This window comes from Chelonoidis abingdonii, chromosome 22, assembly GCF_003597395.2.
Source record: "Chelonoidis abingdonii isolate Lonesome George chromosome 22, CheloAbing_2.0, whole genome shotgun sequence".
NCBI lineage: Eukaryota > Metazoa > Chordata > Testudines > Testudinidae > Chelonoidis > Chelonoidis abingdonii.
Genome location: NC_133790.1, coordinates 19,847,731 through 19,866,070, shown reverse-complemented (window position 1 = coordinate 19,866,070; position 18,340 = coordinate 19,847,731). Strand labels below are relative to the sequence as shown.

Genomic DNA, 18,340 nt, shown 5'->3' with positions numbered 1-18,340 from the left:
TTCACCGGAGATCCTTGGCTGTCAGCATTCCCCTCTGCTTCCACAGACCTGCATGAGCGTGCAGCACTCCAAAGGCATATCTGGAATCAGTAAAGATGTTAACTCTTTTTCCTTTTGACAGTTCAAGCGCGCGGGTTAAGGCTACTAACTCAGCCAGCTGGGCTGATGTCCCGACAGGAAAACTCTCTGCTTCCACCGTCTCATGGAGAGTTACAACAGCATAGCCTGCCCTCTTTGTCCGTTTGTAACCGCTACTGCCATCGGTATACCACTCATAATCTGCATTTGGGAGTGGCTGATCTTTTAAGTCTGGCGGCTGGAGTATTGGGCATCTATGACATCTAAACAGTCATGTTCCTGCTCCTCTGTTTCTGGCAACAGGTGGCTGGGTTAAGGGAGGGGCAAGCCTGCAGAGTGACTTCAGGATTTTCCAGAAGCTTAGCCTGATACCGAGCCACTCGAGCCTGTGTGAGCCAGAGACCACCCTTAGCATCCAGTAGGGCTTGCACCATGTGCGGCGTGTACACCTTCACAGTCCCTCCCAAAGTTAGCTTTCAGCTTCCTCAAGTACTAGAGCAGTTGCAGCTACCGCCCGTAAACATGGCGGCCACCCCTTGGCAACCTGATCCAGTTGTTTGGAAAGTAAGCCACAGGACATTTCCAGGTGCCTAGCAACTGAGTAAGCACTCCCAGAGCCACCCCTTCCTCTCATGCACATACAGCTGAAACGGTTTGGAGAGATCTGGCAGACCCAGGGCTGGGGCTTCCATCAGTTTCCTCTTTAGAATTTTAAATGCCCTGTCAGCTTCTGGGGACCAGTTAAAAAGGGGTCGTGATCTGCTCCCTAACACACTTACAGTGGTTTCGCCCACAGTCCGAATTCAGGGATCCATATTCTGCAGAAGTCTGCCATTCCCAGAAACGCCCTGAGCCGTTTACGATTGTTTGGGACAGGCACTTGACAGATAGCTTCCTTTCTTTCGTGTGAAAGCTGACGCTCTCCCTGCCTTAGGTGAAATCCTAAGTACTGCACTTCTGTGAGAGCAATTTGAGCTTTACTTTTTGCAACCCGATATCCCCGGAGTCCAACAAAGTTCAAAAGGCTCACAGTTGCTTTAAGCACCGGGGTGAGACCCACAGCAGCAATTAGCAGGTCATCTACATATTGCAAAAGAAGGACCCGATCCTCATTGTTCCCTTCTCCTCCAGATCTCTAGCCAGGGCTTGACCGAAAAGGGTGGGGGAGTTTTTAAACCCCTGGGCTAGCACTGTCCAGCAAAGCTGCTTTTTAACCCTTTTTCTGTCCTCCCACTCGAAAGAGAAAATCTCCTGAGATGCAGTATCGACTGGAATTGTGAAGAAAGCGTCTTTCAAATCAAGAACTGAAAAATGGGTGTACTGTCCCCCCACAGAAACCAAGAATGTATAGGGGTTCGGGACCAGGGGGTGCAGAGTTTTAACCCGTTCATTTACCGCCCTCAGGTCCTGCACTAACCGGTACGTGCCATCAGATTTCTGCACGGGCAGGATGGGGGTGTTCCAGGCTGACTGACATTCTTGGAGCACACCACACTGTAGAAATCAGTCTATAGTTCCCTGCAGACCCTCTCTGGCTTCCCTCTTGATTGGATACTGCTTGATTCGCACTGGACCCTTTTCTGGCAGGAGCTGAACCTCAATGGGGGTTTGATGGGTGGCCCTTCCTGGGACCCCTGATGCCCAAACGAGGGGGTACACCCAGTCCTCCCACTGGCTCCACTCTGGGGCTTGCATAGCTGACGGCTTAACTGCAAGAGCCATTACCCAGGCATTCTCGGGGGGTAAGGTGAGGGTGATTTCATCTTGGGTAAAATGCAGGGTGGCTCCTAAGCGACAAAGCAGATCCCGTCCTAGCAGGGGTGTTGGGCAATCAGGGAGGTAGACCAGCTTGTGACAGATAGTTCTGTTTCCCAAGGCGCATTCCGCTGGGGCATACACTGGACACTTAGCTCCTTTTCCTGTAGCACCCAATACTGTGAGAGAATCTGCCACTGGCAGCTGAAGGGGTTGGTTTACAGCAGTTCGTGCTGCTCCAGAGTCTATTAGAAAGTCTATTTCTGAGTTTCCCACACCGCATGTTTTAAGCTATAGGGTCCGAGAAGGCAGGATGGTCCGTCTCCCCTGACGCCCCTAGTCTTGATTTTCTGCTGCCATCTATGGGGTACCTTCCTTTCGGGGCACTCATTTTCCAGTGTCCCTCCTTTCGGCATATAGCACACTGGTTGCGACCCAGACGCCGTTCCTGCGAACTAGGGCGTCCACGCCCACGGCCTCTCATTCCCTTGCCCCTGCCACCTTCCTGAAACCTTTTCTTGCCACCGACCTGTACTGCTGCAACCATCATTTTTTACTGTCTCTTTTCCTTTTCTGCCTCTCTAAGGCTGAAGTCTTATTTGCAGTTTCCAGAATTTGTGCCATGGTCATGCCATTAAGTCCTCCTTTTTCTGTAACTTCCTTTTAATATCAGGGCTGCAACGGCTAGTAAAAATGCCCTTAATAATTGCCTCAGTTGCCTGATCATCGGGGTTTGCATAGTATGTTGCTTGATTGTATCCCGAATACCGCTGCAAAAAGGCAACCGGACTTTCCTTTGGTTCTTGCCACAATTTCATAGGCTTAGCCCAGTTATTGTGTCTAACCCCTGAGTGCCGGAGACCATGTAAAAGCAATCTTATAGGAAGAGGAGGAGGTGAACTGCGGGGGTCATTAGGGTCCCACCTAGGATCACCCGTGGGACCGCTGCATCAGGAAGGAAGGCAGCTGGGTCCCGCTCATGTCTCCGCTGTGCTTCCTCCCTTGCTTAGATATAACCTGATTTCGCTCCACCTCAGACAACAGGTTTCTTAGAAGATTTCACAGTCATTCCAGTCAGGCTTGTGACTAGCCAGGCACCCCTCAAAAACTGAGATAAACCGTTTTGGTTTGTTGAAATTCCCAGCCTGTGTTTTAAAGGCTGCCAGTTCCACAGGTTAAAAGGGACATGGTAATAAACTTGCAGGATAGTAGCCTGGTCATTATCTTCATCTGCCATGCATGCTTTCCTGGTACTTGTGACCAACTGATAGAATCCTACCGGGGGGTCACTCTCTGGGCTCTAGCACCTTCTCATTATACGTGGGGTGTAACAGCCGAAGGGACACCGAATCTGTCATTACAATCGGAGGGGAGTTCTGCGGAATCATAACAGCTTCTGGACCTGCCGGAGTCAGATTACACTTTTGCAAAAGATTGATCTCTCTCTAACAACCTAAACATCTGTGCATACATAAGTTCATTCCATTTACCCGTACGTGCGACAAAACAGAGATAACTGAAGGATCGTGCTGTAATTAAGTGATCCTCGGAGGCCATTTCTCCTGACCTCCAGTAGATAAGAGGCCAGTCTACTGTACAGAATCTTTTTAGTTTGCTTTAATTAGTGGATCTGATCCAAACACTTCCCAATTGCTAGAATTGCATTCTAACGGTGTACACCGTGCCCTGCCTGTAACTCTGTCCCTGCCCATATCCTAGGGTGACACTGGGCGTCCCCAGATACCACAAGCAAAAAAATCCAGACAACTGGATTGTTCTCACTTATCAGAGGGACCGGTTCTGCACCGTCGCCTGCCCTTATCCAAGGGTCCGGTTCTGCACCGTTGCCCCACAGCTGTTTCTCCACTATCAGAGCGCGTTGCACCGTGTGTCCTCGGGTCAATCAAAACCGCTCTTGGCCGAGGCCCCCGATGAAGTCACCGGTGCGCGCTGGGCGTCGGTCGTCGCTGCGATCCGTCGGCCTCCGAGAGGGGTGCGGGCGAGGCAGATTTTAGCCTCAAGCCCACCCAGGGACGCAAAACTGTTGTGGCAGATAGACTGCTGAGGCAAACAACAGTGGGTGCCGCGAGTGCTTCAGCTCCAATAAACACACCGAGTGGGAGAAAGCAGCAAGGTTTTATTGAGATCTCAAAGTGGTGCTGGGAGACTTGACCTGCCATCAAATCCAGCACGTTAATACAAGCAGTGTACCTTTTTATACTTTACCTCTAGCTAAAGCCGTCCCTTTTCCTCTCCCCTCCCCTGTCCCCCCTCCTTGTAGCATTACATGTTACATTAAGCAGGTACACTAAAACAGTCAAACAAAGCTGGCAACTGCAAGTTTAGCTTGTTAGGCCCACTGCTTTGAATTATTATCTTGTCCCGTCTGTTGAGGGGTATTATGTTACTCCCTTTTGCCAGAGGTATGCAAGTCTCATTAATTTTGCTTTGTACCAGTTTGAGCTTAGTCTTGTAACTGATAAGGGGCTGGTGCACCTGGCCTTCTCCCGCTCTACCAGCCTCTGAGGTCGATTAGAGTTTAACATGGACGGACTTTTGCTCATGAGAGGCCTAAGGGAAAACTCCATATTCTTATAGCCTTTACCTTTTAAAATTACTTAGAATAATGCTTAGTGACACTTAGCGGCCTCAACACGGGGGGGACAGCCAGGGAGGCAGCTGCTGTGTGGGGATGCACTGAGGCATCGTACCGGCATGGGGTGGACATAGGCAAAGGCCTCTCAGGGCATTGGGGAGGCAGGGGCTGGTGAAAGGAGCAGCCTGTGCTCTCCCCATCGCTGCTGCCCAATGCTGGCGATCCACAGGGGTTGTGGCCCTGTCCACTCCTCACCTGGGCTGGCCGTGCTGCCCTTAGAATGGTGGGATGACACCAGGTGGTAGCTGACCTCCAAGCCAGCACTCCAGACGAACACCGTATCTATATTGGGTCTGGCTCCCGCACAGGTGCATTGAGATGGGAAGAGAGTTGGGATGTGTTTTCATGGGTGAGCTTCTTGTTCTTGAAACCCCTGCTGCATGATTCCCAAGCCAGATACACCCTGGGGAGGAAGGGTTGGGCCGACTCCACCTGGGATGGGATGTCATAGGGGATTATACGAAGTGGCATTATAGCCAATAATAGTGTTTAAGCCTTAAACATGACTATAGAAATTCCAGGTCACAGGATGCCTGAGTACGAACGATACTTAATCAGACAGGTGCTAGGAAACCATGACACATTTTCTGATAGAGAGAATAACTGGAATGAATTGTTATCACATATGCAACTGATATGACCCCAACTCTGGAGGGGTGGCCAACATGTGGGAGGGCAGAATGACACTGCAAAAACATGTGGGGAGATTAAATCATTGGAGGCTGCAGGAAACCAGGGGAGACTTGGTGCTAAGAAACATAAAGCCTTCTCCCAGGGAAGGAAATGAACAGCACAGAGAGAAACTGGGGTAGGACCACAACCAGGCAGTTCCACCCATCACACTGAAGTGAGTTTCTTTCTGGTTTGTATCGCTAACATTATTTGAGCAGTGACCCCTGGAAGGGGTGCGATTGGGCCTGGGCATCAGAAGGGGAGGTAGCTGCAGAAAAATCTATTTGATAAGAAAATGAATGACCCACAGGCTGAAGCCACTGGAGAATATACCAATGGCCAGTAGGTGTCATCATTGTCCCACAGTTTTGCCAGCTGTACTAAGGCTCCTTGAGACAGATAATGTCTAGCACAACCCGCGAACCCTGCAGGGAGATTTCTCTGTAACTGATTATTCACCCCAAATTAGGTACTTTTTGTACCATGCTTTTATAGCCACATCAGTCTCAAATACAAATGGAAGTTATATGAAATGTTGGAGGACTCTGCATCTCCTTGTGAGCACCAGGATGACGTGGTTTGACCACTGGGCTACACACAAACCATGGTATGTGTTCAGTGCCATCCAATGTAGACATGATGTCTACCCTCACTGTCCAGGCCGCCCATTTAGGTCCCATCTAGTGTATTTCAAATGAGGAAAAAGAGCAGTTTACAGTGTTGCAGAGACGCAAGCTGAGAGCATTATCTGCTTTATTTAGTAACTGAAGGCGGGCTGGGATTGCTGCTGCCCAGCTGTGCAGATGATCTTCCTGGGGACTGAGGTCCCGCAGTAGGTGCCTCAATGGAAAGAGCAGACCCCTGTGACTCTCTGCTGCTTCCATTCCCAGGGCTTTGTTGTTCCAGTGAATGTACATCTGCTCACCAAGGCTAGAGCCTCACAGTCGATGCTTCTGGTCCTGGAGATGGGAAAGTCCCAGGTTGCTGGTTTTCTCTTCACTGCTCAGGGAAGCTTGGTTGTGGGATGGAAATTGCTTAAATCCTGCTCTGTCCAGCAGCAGGACACGCGAACAAGGGCCAGTCTGGGTTTATTTGACGACAAAGGCTTAAGAGATTAAAAGGGTTCCTTCATCTCTCAGTATGCACAGTGGCCACTAAAGCTAGTAGGAGTTCAGGTATGTTTAGGACTTCAGGATTTTTCCACCTACAGAAAGGACTGGGAGGATATTAGGGAGATCTTACTTCATGACTTCTAGAAGAGGTTTTCTGGGGGATTTTCCTGGAATAAATAGAGAATAACCTTCAGTTTGCTTCCATCTAATTCTCCAGAAAGTAGCGGAAAACCAAGATTAAAAACTTAATCGACACAGAGGAATTCAGGACATGATGGAGAGATGGACCTGAACTAAAACCTGGGTGTATCAGGCTTCATTTTGCAGTGGTCAGTGCTGGGACAGGGAACAGGAAAGCTCTCTGAAAAGTAAGAGCAGGCAGTGCTTAATTTGTGCCAGTGCTTGCCAGGGCTGAGCCCCAGCACTTCTAGGCGTGGCAGTTCATAGCTCTGGCTGCGGCCACTCACGGCTTGCTGCAGCAATTATGAATGTAAAAAAATTGTTTGAGCTCCAGCAACTCATTGCTTGAGCCTTGGCATCTGGTTCATGACGAATTAAGCACTGAGAGCAGGGAAGTCAATAAACTATTGTTTCCCCTTCACTGAGTTTAAATCACTTACAAGGATGATCCCTCCTTTATCTGACACAGGGGCAGGGAGGTGCAGACATCAGCAGCCAGTAAGCAGGGGGCTGATTTGCATGAAGGGGCCATTCTCCAGCTCTGGGGGTTTAAAAGCGAATCAGGGGGTCCCAGCCAGAGACCCGTTTGCCTCAGGAAGCCGAGTTTGTCTGGATTCCCACCATGGCCTGGGCCCCTCTGCTCCTCACTCTGCTCACTTACTGCTCGGGTAGGTGGAGGGCTTTGCTAACAAGAGTTGTCATCCCCTTTAGCTCACCTCTTTCTCTTATTCCAATAAATGGGGGAAACGGATCATCTAACAATGTTCTCTTTGCTACTGATTTTGTTTTAGGGTCCTTGGCCCAGTTTGTGCTGACTCAGCCGCCCTCAGTATCAGCATCTCCTGGGCAAACGGTTACGATCTCCTGTGCCAGGAGCAGCGGCAGCATCAGTGATAGCTGGAATTCCTGGTACCAGCAGAGCCCTGGCCGTGCTCCAGTACTGATTATATATGAGGATAGCAAGCGGCCCTCAGGGATTCCAAGTCGATTCTCCGGTGCCATTGACAGCTCTGCCAGTGCTGCCACTCTAACCATCTCTGGGCTCCAAGCCGACGATGAGGCTGATTATTACTGTTATACAGGGAGTCACAGTGATTCAGATGCATGAGAAACTGAGACAAAAACTGCCCTTCCTCTGACCAGTCCTGTGCACTGTGCAGGCTGGTGGCTCTGAGCTCCTGTGATCAGCGCGCTGTAAGAAAGGGGAACCAGAATGGGAAATTCTGTTTTTGTTTCTTTTTGGAGAACGAACGTTGATTTGGTCCCTAGGCATCGACACCATGAGATGCTGGACAGTGTGAAATATCCCGCTGGATGCTCAGTGCCTGTCTGAGCAGGAGCGTGCGGTCCAGGTGGCAGTGGTGGCCTGGTTTTGTTTTGTCACAGCCCCAGTCAAACAGAAAGAAGAGGACTCCGACTCCCCTGCCCCCCACCCCCCGGCTTGTGGCAAGGGGAAGCCCTTGCTGGTAGACACCTTTCCACGGGCAGGGAGACACTTTCCCGCGGGGAAATGGCTGTTTCCATGGCATCGTTACATCACAGACCCCCGCTGTCTCGAAGCCCGTTGCCAGGGCCAACGTGCAGAGGGTTGGGTCGGGCCAACAGCTGGGGAAGGTGAAGCCAGCACCGCACCCCGCATCGTGAGGGCAAAGGGCAGCACCACCCCGGGGCGTCACTTTCCGCAACGCGCATGTGCAGTCTCCCCACGTTCATAGGCCAATTTGCGCCTGTTCCTGGGCCGTGGTCACATGCTTCACGCTCCAGCCTGTGATTGGCTGGACGGTCAGTCTCTGCGCGCCGGCTTTCCCGGAAGCGGCGGCTCGAGCGGAGCTGGGGGCAGGATGGTGAGTGGGGGGGGGGCCCGGCCGCGCTGTGGCGGAAACCGCCCGGGCTCCCAGTGTCTCTGAGGTGGCCAAGGCGCGAGGCGCAGCTGCAGAGGCGGTGCCGGGAGCTCGCGTCAGACACGGCCCGGGCGGCGCCCCCACCACGGGCTGGGCTGGGCTGTGAGAGCCACTGAACCAAACCATCAGCCCTGTCGAGTGGAACCCACTTCAGGCTGGGGGTGCGGCAGCCCCCGTGTGCGAGCCCCCTGCCCGGGGGGGTGGGGATAGCTATAGACCGGAGTCGATCTGCACAGTCCCTCCCACACACTCAGCACTTGGCTTCACTTTGCCTGGTTCCTGCCCTAAACGTACCTAGCAGGAGCCGTGCAGGAGAACCTGACAAATCCTCATACTTTGTAATTCACCCTAAAATAAAAAATCCCCGGTCCTCCCGAAAGGTTTCTCTTGGGACCGAGGTGTAGGGGGATATTCTGTACCTTTACTTTTACCAGGTCTAGCTAGAAGTTTATTTTCTTTGGTGCATCATCAGCAATATAAACTGGCTTTCAAAACAAAGGATCTGTGTGAGGATATATCTGGAAGGCCCTAATTCTGCAAAGCCATAAGCATGTGCATAACTTCACTGTCTTCAGTAGCCTGCTTGCAGACTGTTGACCCGCTCCCTTGGTTAAAGTTGCAAGCAGGCTTTAAGGCTTCTCAGGATTGGGCCATTAGTTTTTAAAACATTCACTGGTGTTAATTCAAAGTTCAGGAGTTTTGGGCATTGGGGGAAGGCTCCTAACCATTTATCCAAATTAACAGTTCTAAAAGAAACACATGAATGCGCTTTCATATTAACCTTGTAAATTTAAATTTCTTTAAATTGTGTTGGTTGCTTTAATGATATTTTAAAAAACCTCATTTTGGAATTACAGTTGTCCAGTTTCCTGGAACAATATAAATCCATGAACTATTAGCTTGTGTTTAAACTGCTATTGTTTGGGTGCATTTTCAGATGATTTGTCAAAAAGTGATTTATCCTTATGTGAAATTCAGGGGATAGGAGTCAGGGCACTAAAAAATAGCTAGCTGACTGGAAAGTTACAACACGGAGTCTGACTCTTTTGTTGAGTAATAGTCTGGAAAGCTCTTCCAATATTGTTTTGAGCACAGTTGAATAAAACTGATTTAAAAAAAAATTCTTTCATAACATTCAAAATTCATTAATGATTAATTGCAATTTCATTTGGCTAAAGATTATTTTCCCTTTCTGTTGCTTTCTTTTGTTTAACATTGTTCATGTTTCACACTGTTTTTTCATTTTCCCCTTGTCTGCAATCAACTTCTTCATTCCACTAAGGCAGGGCACAGAGTAAGTTTACTCCGCTTGGCTCTTGCTAACACTGGTGATGGGCGATTGTCAACGGTGCTGATGTTAAATAGGTACTGATACACTGTGATTTGTCATTATAGCTTTTTAAAGAGAGGTGTGTGAGAGATTCAGAGCAATGGAAAACTTAAACTTTGTAAAAAAAAAAAACCAAAACATTCCCTTCTTAGATTTTTTTCATTTGGCCTGACTTGTCATCTTCAGACATATCCTGAATATTTAAATTATTATCTTGCGAGTTGTTGCTTATTTGCTTTGTAATAATAAATGTATATTGTCACAGAGAGGATATGCTTTGGGTAATATATGGTATGTCTGGAAAGATCCTAATGCTATTTGGGTCAATAATCGTTGTAGGAAAACAAAATTTAGTCCTACTGTAATTTTATGTAAATATAGTCTTTAAGAGAGCTAGGACTCTTCATACCACTTTAGTCCCGATGCTCTCTCCCCTTGCTTTTTTCCCCTGAAAGAGGAAGTCCCAGGAACCTAATATCTCAGTCTCTATTAAAGTTAGAATGCCAAGTTTATTTAATAATAAAATGTGTAGCAAAAAGTGTCAGACTGCAGTAGGAGCCAGCGTCAGAATCATAGAATGTCATGGTTGGAAGGGACATCAGGAGGTCATCTAGTCCAACCCCCTGACAGATTTTTGCCCCAGATTCCCTAAATGGTCCCCTCAAGGATTGAGCTGACAACCCTGGGTTTAGCAGGCCAATGCTCAAACCAATGAGCTCTCTCTCCCCTGGGATCATTTACTCTTGCATAAATATCCAAGCTTTTTGTTGTTGTTGCAGTTATTTTGGCAGGTGGGAACTTGAATCTGGTCTAGGAGCAGATAATCCTGGGTGTCTCTCCATCCATCAGTACATAGTAGATCAAATTCTGCTCTGACACTCATACAGCTCCATTGTCTCCAGTGAAGTTTCATGTCTCTAATTAAGCACAATTTGGCCAGGGGTTATGTGTATTTAACTCCAACTAGCATTATGTGCGTACATCTCTCGAGTGTTAAGTAAAGGCCCTAAAGGTTGCCATCCTGTTATAAAAATAATTTGCAGTATAAAATGAGCTGTTTAGGATGTTGGTTTAAAAATGGTGTCAGCTCACATGGCTATGGTGTCCGTTTTTTGTCCAGCTTGCACTGGTAGCCCCAGTGTATTAGCTGAAATAATTTTGGGTTTAAAGTCTCCTAACACAATTGATTTTAGCGTAGGTGAGGCCAAAATATTTTTTTAAGCTTTCTCTTCTCTCGTCAATGTTTTAAAGTGAATTTTCCACCAGTAAAAGTTGTCAGTATGTCTGGCAATCCTGGGGAATAAATGCTACCCAAAGAACAGGTACAGAACAGGTACTGGCAAATCAACCTTCTCCTGCTACCTTACCTATATACGTCAGCTCTGATCCAGACGGGCCAGCTGTTGGCATTCTAGGGTAGTTCGGTCTTCATTTCTATTCAGTACTTTGTGTCTGGGCTGAGACTATCCATCTTCTTGTTTCTTGAGTTAATCCTGTCAAATGGGGTCTGCTCTGAGTCCTCTCCCTCCAAAGTGCTCTCTGTTCAATGCTCTATCCTTTAGCACACCACATGCTAATGTGTCTTCCATTATGACATCCCACCACTTCTTCCTGGATTGGCCTCTGTCTTTTTCTTTCAGTCTTGCTCTGTTGGAGTCTCTTACCCCCATAGTTGTCAGGACTGCGCTTTACGTGATCAAATCACCTGGGCCAGAATGCCCTCACTTTTCCCAGTTTTGTGTGTTACTGTAACGTACACATTCCTTACATGGTCTCTCTTGCTTACCGCACTCGTCCAGCTCAACATTTGCATTTCTGTGGAATGGATCCTTTGCTCATGTTTCTTCTTTGTTGCCCAATACTCAGTGTTATGCATTAAAACGAGATGGGCCACAGTTTTACAGACTTTCCCTTTTCAGCTTACTGGTACCTTCCTGTCACGAACTACACCCCTTATTTCTCTCTCCATTTCAGCCAGGCTCTAATTTCATCCTCCAGTTTTCTGGATTCTGGAATGCAAATACTTGAAACTTTACGTTTTCAGTCTTGTCTGCCCATCAAGTTTCAAGGATCATTCTTCAGTGTTCGTGTTATTGAAATTACATACTATATACTCCCTTCTGCTTATTTTGAGTCTAGATCTCTCCAACAAATCTCTCCATTTCTCAAAATAGTCTTCCAGACTGTGTCTCACCTCGGTGCCCAGAATGATAGCATCTGCACTATGTGCACCGCGGTGCCTCCTTCTGGATGTTCCTTGTGAGCATGTCCAGATGAAGATATACGAGAAAGGGCTCAATGCTGATTCCAGATGCACTCTACCTTTTATCAATAGTTTGTTTCACCAGTGAGTTCTGGCTATTGACATTTGTATCTACATACATGGCTTGAACAAAATGCACATAATTTTCTTTCCTATACACCACCAGAGGACATCCCTTGGCACTTTGTTAAAGGTCTTTTGCAGATCAGTAAATGCCATGACAGTATTTTCCCACTAGTTGCTTTACTGCAAAAACTGCATCTGTTGTCAGTCTTTCTAGCTTGAAGCCATATTGATTTGTGCTTGTATCTACTTAACGTCTTAGGGTATGTCTACCCGGATCCAGGGGGGGTCAATTTATCACGTCTAGTCTAGACGCTTTAAATCAACCCGAGTGCTCTCCCATCGACTCCTGTACGTCGCCGCCGCCGCGAGAGGCGCAGGCAGAGTCGATGGGGGAGTGGCAGCAGTAGACTCACTGCAGTGAAGACACTGTGGTGAGTAGGTCTAAGTATAGTGACTTCAGCTGTGTTATTCACGTAGCTGAAGTTGCGTAACTTAGATGGATCTCTTTCCCCCCAACCCTCCACAGGCCTTAGTCTCTTATCAATGACTCTCCAACAGTTTTGTTGTATGACTCATCAGCTTTATCTCTCTCTAACTAGTTTTGTTGCCAGTGTCACCTTTTCCCTTATATATTGGCACGAAGATGCTTTCCCTTCGTGCTGAGACTGTCAATACGATTGCTAATGCAGAGGGTCATCTTAGCAACAGGAACATCTGTCTAGAGGTGACTAGGGACCAAACCTCCTTCACTGAGGACACTAAAACTCATCAGAAATGCTTGCTTTTGATCATTTCTAACCGGTGCTGGGTTTAAAAGTTAAAGAACCCATGTCCCTTTACCAGTCTCCAGAGCCATTCTACCCACCCCTCTCCAGTACTTGGGTAGTTTGGACACTTGCTCAATCAGGTTTTCGTAACACAGTGATAGAAACACCTTAGGCAGCCTGCAATTGTGTTTACACCATTGCTAGCACCTGTGCAGACACAATGTGATAGTGTAAATGGGACCAAGGTTAATTTACAGTGTAGCACTGACATACCATATAGCAATCTTAGTAATTGATATTGCCCGTATTTGCAGCACCTGTGTGTACGTACAGCACCTAACATATTTTAGGCACTACCTTAATACTAATAAATACTACTACTATTGGAAGAAGAACAAGAACCCTAAGCTTAATAATCAGTTTTATTTATCAAATTAATAGAGGTGATTGTTTTGAGACTCATTTTTCCTTTGTTCTAATGGCATAAGTTCTTTTGCTTCTTAACCCTTTCCCCACATTTGTTGCTGTATAATCAAATTAAGCTTGATTTACTGATGCTATGCTCGCATGCATTTGGTTTCTTAATTAAGCTTAATTTACAAAGTCTGTTGCATCACATTGTCGGCTACATTTGTAATCAAGGGTTAAGTTTAAAGGTATGATAAGGGGGACTTGATCAGATAACTGGCAGTCTGCTGTGTGAAGATGGGAATGGTGTGTTACAGCCTAAGATAAATTTTCTTTTATGTATATAGTTGAAAGACAAATTTAACTTCTGCTTGATCCATTAAATACATATGGAACTGCCAAGGGAAACGTAGTAGCTTAATCATCTGGTTGACCTCCATCTTACTATCAAATCTGTTTTGTTGACATGAGATACATTCACTGTCCAGTAGATTTGCTAGAGTTGACTTGTGCTTGCCGTATTCCTACAAGTTAGTAACTGAAGAGACCTGTTAGTCTTCCAGGCCATCATTGTTCCTTGCACTACTAGCTGGCCACTGTGAAAATTTTTCACAAATGGCAATAAGCCTCGGACTGCACTGAAATAGAGGCTTATATGTTTTTATTCTTTTCCTAGGACAAGCCTACACAATTAAGAACTCTGTATGGTTCACATTCTTGATTCTTAATACAGAATAGCAGAATTTCATTGCTTCTGCATATTTGCTATTCTATATTTTTTTATATGATTACACACAAAAAAATCCAACTATTTTTTGCAAATGGGAGTTATTCTGCCCTTTCCCCAGGATGCAAAAGAACGAGGTGATCAAATATATTGTCCTGGCACGCTAAAGCTACTATATTATTAATAGCCTATAATCTTTAGAAGCCATAACTTTTTATTTGGGACATCCACAACTTTGTGGATCTGACTAACTCATAATCAGGGTTGTAACACCAGGTAGGGAATAAATAGCAAGAGCTGATGGAAAAACTGGAACCAACTGGAATTTTATCTATGGTTCTTATCACCTTAGTGTTGAGGAATTTGAAACCATTATATAGAAGCAAAATTGTTTCTAAATAGACGTCAGTTTTCAATGAAGAATCAATTGCAGCTTGAATCTCTGTGCTGAGTAAGTGGTATCCAGCTGAAGCCATTTGGATTGACTTTAGTTGGAATCCCATACTTTGCACAACTGCAGAATTGAGTTGTTGGTGTTTTGCGTGCAGGGTCAAGGAACAAGTCAGATCTAGCAGAAGTGTGCAATATTTATCGGAGCAAGGGAAGGATTAAAAGTAATATTTTGGAAATCTTCAAAAACGCAGTCTCTGCTTTTAAAGTGTTTTCTTCTCCTGGCTCTTATCACCAGCTTCTCATTCGCTGTAAATGTGTAAATAAATGTCATGCTGTGATAGCTGCCAGTGAGGAATGCAGGCTACACAAACGTAAGTATAACAGAATCTTAGTAGCCCTGCTGCAGAATTTGAGATTGAGAAGCTGCAGGGTTTCTAGGGATCTGGCCGTATTTTATATGCTGGAACAGCCTCTTGTGCATCAGTAATGTTCAAACTACTGTCAGTGGCTTATATGTTTGTGGAATCTTTTTGTCAAATTGTCAGATCATCCTGAATAGAAATGAATTTTGTTTTTAATCTCTTGTGGAATCTTCTTACTAATGGACAGTCAGTCAAAACAGGACAAACAGCTGTTGAATGTCTATAACTATTTTGTTGATGTAATTTTTAATATTTTTTCATTATCTCTGACATCTAATAAGTTGGTGTTAGTATTAGGAGACCTTCACATCCCACATCGATGCAACAGCCTGCCAGCTAAATTCAAAAAATTGCTGGTTCCAGGCAAGATTCAGCACATCCTCTGCACAGGAAATCTCTGCACTAAGGAGAGCTATGACTATCTCAAGACTCTGGCTGGGGATGTTCACGTTGTCAGAGGGGACTTCGATGAGGTAATGGCCTCTCTAAACAATGTCTCTATGTGTGTGTCTAGCAGGCAGGGGTAACATTTGCATGACTTTATGTAAACCACTTAACTTCAGTGTCATTGAGATGGCGTTAGTCATTCTTGCATTGGGTAACACGCTGGGGACAAGAAACAAGCAGCACTATGTGATTGAGATCAGTGACTTTTAAAGTTTAGTTCTCCCTCCATACACAACATGACTAAATCCAGCTCTTGGATTTGTGCATGTTTGTATAATGCAGTTCAGATAATTGTATTTGAGTCATATTTGTATAAAAATAGCTAGACTTCTGGCTCTGTTTTCCCTCACTATTGCCAGATTGAAGACCCTCTGATCTCACTTCTTTTGCAGCAATTGTGTGATTTATTTTTTTTATAACACTATAACTAAGGTTAAGTTTTTGTCAGGGATATTTGTAGAAAAAGTCGGGGAGAGATCACAGAAAATCCACAAAAATTCCCGACAGCCCATGACCTGTCCCTGACTTTCACTATAAATCTCCTTGACAAAAGGGAGAGGCGGTTTCAGCACCCACTGTTGCTGGGGCTCCCGAGTCCCCCACCGCTGCGGTGGGTGGGAGCTCCGGAGTCCCCCTGCCTGAACAGCTGGTAGCTGCAGTGTCCCCCAGCCACTGGCTATGGCTGCAGTTGTGACTGGGCAACTGTGCCTGGTCCTGGTCCTGCCAGCTGCAGCTGGAAGCTGCGAGGGTGGGGCTGGCTGGGAGCTCCAGCCCCAGGACAGAAAATGTCACGGATTCCATTACCTCTGTGACATAATTGTAGCCTTAAGTATAATTAACTTGGAAGGACTAGATTTTTATTGGTAAATGTGTATATGGTGAAATTGATGTATAACAAAATAAAAAAATATTTCCATCGATGATTGAAATTTACAGCTAGGCAAAATAAGAAAAATGCTGCTTGAGAACTTAAGAGTTTTTGATTTTCAGGATATTTATTTTGTATATGTTGATGTGATGTTGGCAGCTTGTCTTTTAACGGGTATAATGCTTTAACTTCTTTAATGACAGTGTATGTTGAAATTCAGTAACTTCCTGCAACTGTAAAAATAAACACTGATATCCACCAAAACCATTTAAAAAACAATATTGAATTCTGCCAAGCTCAGCTGTATTAACACTATTTGGGAACAGCAGGGTAATACCATGTTAAGTGTTTCTGTAAACTTAGCCCATTCCCACCAGCTTCGAGTCTGTTCCTTGCAAAAGTCTGCAGTTGACTCCTGCCTGGGTATGGAGCCAATGTTAAGTGGATTCTGCATGATGAAGCTGAGAAAAATGTAGTTGCCCATAAGGGCATTACTCAGTCATTTGCCCGGAACGAATACATGCAAATAGACTTTTTGCCAGTGAAAGAGTATATGTAACCTGCGCTGTGTGTGCTTATTTTTAGAACCTGAATTACCCAGAACAGAAAGTTGTAACTGTTGGGCAGTTTAAAATTGGGCTGATCCATGGCCATCAGGTTATTCCATGGGGTGACATGGCCAGCATGGCACTACTGCAAAGGCAGCTGGATGTGGACATTCTGATTTCAGGGCATACACATAAATTTGAGGCTTTCGAACATGAAAACAAGTTCTACATCAATCCAGGATCAGCCACAGGAGCCTATAACGCCTTGGAGATGTGAGTTAAATAAGTCTGGGGATCTTTATAGTGCACCCATCACCGTAATATTTGAGCACTTATTTTATATTTGTATAGTTCTGGTGCGTCCATGACGATGATACTTAGATGTCTGTCTTCACTGTTTGTGGTTATAAGAAGCTTTAGATACTGGAACAGTACTTTACCTCTTCTCTTTAGAAAGCTTAATATATGTATTGTATTCTTGAATAATTTCCCCTAGGTCTAGTGAAGGAAATGCTGAAAATGGCTGCTCAGCATTTACGCACGTTTGTTATTGTCTATTCCCTTTGAATCCTAGGACTGGAAAGTTCTGAAAAACTAAAGCCCTGTATTCATCTGTATCAAATGAAATAGAGACAACTGTGCTCTGATGTTTCTAACATTCCCCTTCAGTGATATATGCCAGAGATGGGAAAGCTTCAGTGGAAAAGATATTTTGGGGAGGGTTCCATGCTAACGTAACATCACTGCACTGAAATTACCAAAAAAAGTTTTGCTGTTGATTTCAAGGATTATTCTAGTGTAACTTCAAACTCCCTCTGCCTGGGATGAATTGTAGCTGCAGTTTCTCTAAATGTTGTATTTCCCATTCTTCTGCAGTAGATCACACTCACAATGCAATTTTAAAATCAGATTCCTTGGGGCAGTTCATGAGTTGTCTAAGTTAGGGTCTGTTAAAATCTAATTGTAATGCTGCTACTTCTCTAATTGTCAAATATATGAACCAAAATGATTTGTCTTTGCAGAAACATCATTCCTTCATTTGTTCTGATGGATATCCAGGCATCCACAGTTGTGACTTATGTGTATCAACTCATTGGGGATGATGTGAAAGTAGAAAGAATTGAATACAAAAAGCCCTAACGCAAATCAGTCATGTCCACTGGTGCTTTTTTACCGTTTCTCATTCCTTTTTCCCGTCAAATCGACTAACTAAACCATCGTGATCCACAGACTTTATTGCAACACTTTATTGGACAGTTTACACACTAACACAATCAGTTTTTACTAACTACTGCTTGTAAGCTTATTGTAAACCGTAAGAGTGTAATTCGTTTACAGTACATAATTTCCAAGCACACGTCACACACTGAACTATCTTCCATGTATAAAATGGCTACGCTTGTAAATATCTAGTGTTACCACAGCTGTTAAGACTGACTGATCTCATGTGCATGACTAGATTGTCGTAATTTGAGACCGAACTTGTTACATAAATTATTCTAACCCGTAATATTTAAATAAACACTTATCTCATCTATTTGCGTCGTTTGCTTGCCATGAATATATTTTTATGTATTATGGATCGGGCTGGAATTAGAGCATAACTTCTCAAAGTGCTTAAAGACCATCGGAACCATTAAGAAGTCTTAATTTTTTTTAAATAGCATTTATTCAACCTGCATTTCTGATAGAGGTGACTGTGTAACATGTGACTTGGCCAGAACGGACGAATAAGATGCGGACCCCA

General features: G+C 45.3%; 1 protein-coding gene across 3 annotated transcripts; it reads left to right on the top strand.

The window, feature by feature from the left end:
- Nucleotides 1–8,241: 8,241 nt before the first annotated feature.
- LOC116824316 (vacuolar protein sorting-associated protein 29) lies at nt 8,242–18,130 on the top strand. 3 transcript variants are annotated; one of them, XM_032779506.2, is made up of 4 exons: nt 8,242–8,297; nt 15,012–15,203; nt 16,631–16,866; nt 17,616–18,130. In XM_032779506.2, exons 1-4 carry the CDS (start codon nt 8,295–8,297, stop codon nt 17,731–17,733), a joined length of 549 nt encoding a protein of 182 aa, XP_032635397.1. In that variant the 5' UTR covers nt 8,242–8,294; the 3' UTR covers nt 17,734–18,130. The 3 variants fall into 3 exon arrangements, with proteins under 3 accessions (XP_032635397.1, XP_074916081.1, XP_074916080.1); XM_075059979.1 differs by lacking the exon at nt 8,242–8,297 and having other exon boundaries at nt 12,460–15,203; XM_075059980.1 differs by lacking the exons at nt 8,242–8,297; nt 16,631–16,866 and having other exon boundaries at nt 12,384–15,203.
- The last annotated feature ends 210 nt before the right edge of the window (nt 18,131–18,340 follow it).